Source organism: Glossina fuscipes, unplaced genomic scaffold, assembly GCF_014805625.2.
Source record: "Glossina fuscipes isolate IAEA_lab_2018 unplaced genomic scaffold, Yale_Gfus_2 53319, whole genome shotgun sequence".
Classification (NCBI taxonomy): domain Eukaryota; kingdom Metazoa; phylum Arthropoda; class Insecta; order Diptera; family Glossinidae; genus Glossina; species Glossina fuscipes.
The window spans coordinates 1-4,962 of record NW_023999971.1 but is presented as its reverse complement, the minus strand read 5'-3'; the positions used below and the strand labels follow the sequence as shown (position 1 = coordinate 4,962).

The 4,962-nt window shown below is 34.1% G+C and overlaps 3 protein-coding genes across 3 annotated transcripts in view; all 3 read right to left on the bottom strand.

Annotated features, from left to right (window-relative positions):
* LOC119643087 (serine protease Hayan-like) overlaps positions 1–84 on the bottom strand; it is a 1,122-nt gene extending 1,038 nt beyond the window's left edge. The window contains exon 1 of the mRNA XM_038042434.1: positions 77–84. Within this exon, the coding sequence (XP_037898362.1) occupies positions 77–84 (8 nt within the window). The remainder of the gene's footprint in view (positions 1–76) is intronic.
* Positions 85–170: 86 nt separating this feature from the next.
* LOC119643086 lies at positions 171–959 on the bottom strand. The gene is made up of 3 exons (XM_038042433.1): positions 855–959; positions 533–781; positions 171–472 (listed from the first exon to the last, which is right to left on the bottom strand). Exons 1-3 carry the CDS (start codon positions 910–912, stop codon positions 381–383), a joined length of 399 nt encoding a protein of 132 aa, XP_037898361.1. The 5' UTR covers positions 913–959; the 3' UTR covers positions 171–380.
* A 2,975-nt stretch (positions 960–3,934) lies between these two features.
* On the bottom strand, positions 3,935–4,942 carry LOC119643084 (serine protease Hayan-like; the record flags this gene model as incomplete). The annotated part of the gene is made up of 4 exons (XM_038042431.1): positions 3,935–4,330; positions 4,385–4,551; positions 4,610–4,710; positions 4,782–4,942. Coding segments are annotated over 4 exons (600 nt in total), but the record flags the coding sequence as incomplete, so codon positions are not given.
* Positions 4,943–4,962: the final 20 nt, after the last annotated feature.

The window sequence follows — 4,962 nt, the reverse complement described above, 5'->3', positions numbered from 1 at the left end:
TTTTTTGTGATTTAAAATATATAAGAATACGCATCAGAGATGCAAAACTATATGTTCGGAAAGCATATATATATACATATACATATTAAATATTTATTTAAAATATATTTATATGTATATATACATATAATATATACATACATATATAAATTATGACCGAGTATAATATTCTTACTTATTCTCTTATATGAACTCTTGTTTTGAAAGAAACCATGACGCTTGCTCTCATTTGTGAATATATGCTTACCGTCATGAACCATGTATAAAAGATTCGGTCATGACCGAATATAATTTTCTTGCTTGTTTTCATTATTATTTGCATAAATTTATCAGTTTATATAAATGTTCAGTCTTTTTGACGAAAACTAAGATCAATTCTTTTACATTGCACTTACCATAAATGGAAATTCTCTCACTAAGACTTTTTTGCCATGAGTTATCGATTTCCTAGAAGTATAATATCGATCACACACTGCGTTAAATTGTGAGTAAATGAAATAATTATATTAATAAGCGTTAGCATTTTACATACTTTCCTTGGCTAAGGTTTTATTAGTTGTCGCAGGTTCCTCTTTCACAACGCGTACTAATAAATTCGACATTAAACAGCAAATCTGAAGAATTCCATTCGCATCTCTATCGCATTGATCATCGTAGAAATGAATAATATTTTTTTTGGGTTTACAAAAGGTATGAGGAACACATATACTGGGTTCGCCGCTGGTATTACAATCGTGTAGAGTTTCATTATTTTTATCCGCATTAGACGATTCAATTAAGCCTTAAATTATTTATTGTATTATATTGTGTTTTCTATATTTATTTATTTATTTATTTTAATTAAATTTAAATACCTTTGACCAAAATAATATGAAATACGAACTTAATTGAAAATATTTGTTTTAAATGCATTGCGTAATTTATTAAGTGTATGCACTAAACGCGAGAAGAGTTTTTCAACTAAAATACAATTAATCAGCGAACGGATGTAAATAGATTAGGATTCAATTTCCTATAATTATATATGTATATAAACAAAATCAAAAAGTTTTACAAATGCTTTGTATTAGGGAAATGGGTTGTTCCTCATGAAATCTTTTGCTAATAAATGGGAATTTTGCAGATACTCTCTCCCGCGTGAATTTATTTATGTAAATGCATGTTTTCTACGAAACTTTTATTCTAATGAGGAGATGTGGAAAGGGCGGAGGAGGGGGGGAGGGGGGCGCCCTATAATATTTCGTTGGAAAGCTTTCCCCTCTTAGTAATCATACCAAACAATCTTCTCATGCCTATACATTCTCGAATATATACAAGATATATCCGATAAGCAAACTAGTGCTACTAAGTGATGCGATGTAAGGTCCGTCATCATAGGAGTCATCTTTTTTTATCACGATTTTGCAACAGTCACCATAAAAAGAATCATTGCCCTGACCTATTGCAGAGATTAAACTTTCTACAACATCATCACGATGGCTAAGACGGATCATTGACCGGATGGATAACCTTATATGGGTTAGGACAATTTTTAAGAGTAACTACCGCAGAACCAGCGTAAATAAACAATCAGTTATAAGTAGATATTCCATCCAGTGTCCTTTAGTATCGCCGGACATACGGGTCTACCTCGACTGCCTTATCGAATAAAATCCAGAAAATCATACATTTCTATATAAACACTTGCTCGACCATCACTGACCCAACTTAGTATATATCAGGTCGACATCGGCCACTTTCGCTTAGGTGCATTATGAACTTGAAATTGGGCAAAAATGTAAATAGCCTGTGGCGTCTTTGAAACTAGTTTCTATATATTTTAGAAATATTGGAAAAAAAAATCTAATATTATTTGATTATATAGGCGTGGTCAATTTTTTTTGATTTTTGCACAAGTACTACAGCATAGCCCATAACGTATACATTTAAATTTTTGTACATTTACCTATTGTAGTGTGTTTATGAGTAATGAGTAAACAAAAATTGGTTTTTCCTGCTTTGGGAAAATACTGGGGTTTTCCCAGCTTAGGTTGTGCCGTACCTTAACCCATTTTCAGTACCAAACAGTGTGCAAGAATTGCCATTATTTTTGCCAAATCTTAAGTCAATAGTAAAATAATTTTTATGACCGAGAGAATGTTTACACTAGACATTGCACAGGCGGACAGGTGGACATGCTTAAATCGATTTAGAATTTGGTGTGACTTCTGTAAATTTTTGTCTCGCACAAAATTTCGCAACATAATGATACTTGGGTATTCTTAATGGATGGAAAGAATTTTCATCGGATGGGCCAAAGTTTTGAACGTCTTCGAACAGTAAGCCTTCGTTCGACAAAGCGGTCTAAGTTTTAATAGTCTATCATGAAAATTGGTCCGTAATAACAATTTAACATACAACTTATTTGTATCAAATTGAGAAAACATAAGTTTATTTTTTGGATCCCACACCCTATAAGAGTTCTTAAGACCCTTTCTACAGCAAAGATGTAGAATTTTTAATATTTTACGATGGGTAATCTGACATAGAAGGCACCTTTGGTCCATGTAAGCCTATTAGATCGGTAAAGAATTATGCGGGGACAAAATCCAATTTTTACTACTTGACTATCTTTAGTTCGCGTTTCGGGCACGTTCACTGGGAAATGCTGGACCATGGTATGATTTTCAATGAACTCTTGTATTAGGTAATATAATGTCCGGTTCTGTGCTAGGTTTTTTTTTGTGGCGAAGACTTGTGGATTCCCTGCTATAGTTGCAGTGGCTGTTGTATGTAATAGTAGCCAATAACCGCCGCACCAGAGAACATTTCTGCACATTTCCACTAAAGCCAATCTTACAATTATCTTCGAAGGAATAAATAGTGCCCTAAACGATTTTACATAATGCGTGAAGTAGATGCAACTGTCACCTGTGAACACAATCGTTTTGTTTAATTAAATTAAAAGTTAAATAACCAGTGAAATGAATAGCAGTGATGAACATTTAAAGTTTATTAAATATATTTCAAGCTTTGAGTAGAGTAAAGGCGATAAGAGATATGCCGCGATTTACTCATCGATTTAATTGCTCAATGCTTTTTAATCCACGACGTGATTATGCGATAATAAATTAAAATTTTTGTTTACTAATCATAGTTCAATTCCCTTAAAGTGCAATTAGACGAGACTTTGTACCAAATGTAACGACAAACGCTACCGTTACAGAAAATTTCTGATCATAGATGATATTAAAGCAACTAAAACTGTCCATTGGGCTACCGTTAATGACACAATGGCACTTAGTTTTTCCCCAACAAAGTAACAAAGACAAAGGACATAGATTGTAATTGACGCATTTAAACGTTGACATGCGCCTTTGTAAGGAGAGCAATGAGCGGGCGCTGAATCTCGCATCCCCTTCACCATGTTTTTCGCATTCTACTCTCCAAGTTCTTTTATTTGATACCCGTATCGCTAGTATTACTAAAAACAAATTAACCGCGATGTCCACCATAATCATTTTAGAATTTACCCATTTTAACAAAAAAATCAAATTTTGATGTACTACAATATTGGATAGTCGGTCCTGCTTTGTGCGAGTTTTGTGCAGGGACTATAGCATCGCCTGTAGAAGATACGTTTTACTTTTTAAAGATTTATTTGCAGCACGACATATTCTTATTTTACGTGATGCTGTAGACATGTCATTCCACCGATTTGGCCCATTTTTTATGCCAAACTGCTTGCAAGAATATTCAATGTTTCTTCTCATTTGAAAGCTGATAGGTTCACTTATGCGGCCAAGAGAACGTTTGCAACAGACCTTGTATAGAGGGGCGGACGAACAGGCGGACAGGTTTGGTTCGATTCAGAATTGGTGCTGACCAAAAATATGTATACTTTATGGAATCTTTTAAGCTTCCTTTTATGGAATCATCATTTTATGCACATAAATTTTAATTCTTTTTGAAATATTTTATTTAATAATTTTACTTGTGGAAAATAAAATGAACTCGAGTTCCATGATTTGCTTAGTTACAAAAACAGCTCTATAGATATAGCAAAAGAAATTAGATAAATTTTCAATAGCTTAACCTAATCTTCTCATTCCAGCTATAATCTTCATAACAAATCTGACATTCCATAAGTTTAAAGCAGTGAAACTATCCGTTTATTGCTTTATGCCCATCTCTCATCCGGCCAGATAATCTCCTCTATCCAGGAAATGTATTCGGAGACTCTGGTGTATATACCAGGCATTCCTGATGCACAGCCAACGCCAAACGAAGTAACACCAACAATATATGGTTTTTCAAGGATTACCTTAACTAGGGGTCCACCAGAATCACCCTGTCAATGAAAACAAGTTAACCTCACGTTAATTAATACTTATGTCTATAGTACTTGGCAAGTGTCTCTTAGATTCTCTGGATCTATGGCACAGATAAAATCTTTTGATATACCGTTCCTAAGATTACGAGATAGCTCGTCAGGTGGATAATCTTGTTCACATTGGCTTTGCGTATAAACCTTCAGAGTGGCTTTTAACAAATCTTCAGACGCAATACCGGCTAAAAAGATGAAATATCATTACTTATGGTTCTCGTTTTACTATTCATTTCAACTAACCGAAAGAGGTGTGTCCATAGCCTAAAACAATTGCATTATCGGTATCACCTATGCGATCAGGTGTCCAAAGACATGCTGCTCCTTCAAATTTAGAAGTTGGGCTAGAAATACAACAGCCATTGCTTTCTCAGTTAGTTTCTTTTTATTTTTCTATTCATACAAATACACTTACATTCTATACTCGGCCAGTTTGACTAATGCTATGTCATTATAGGATGATGGATATTCGTAATCATGATGTTCGATACACTCGGCGATTTCAATATTTTGTACATTAGGATCAGCAAGGCTTATACCACCCGCTCGCACAACAGAAGGCAAACCGCTAGATTGTTAAAATAGCAACGAAATTA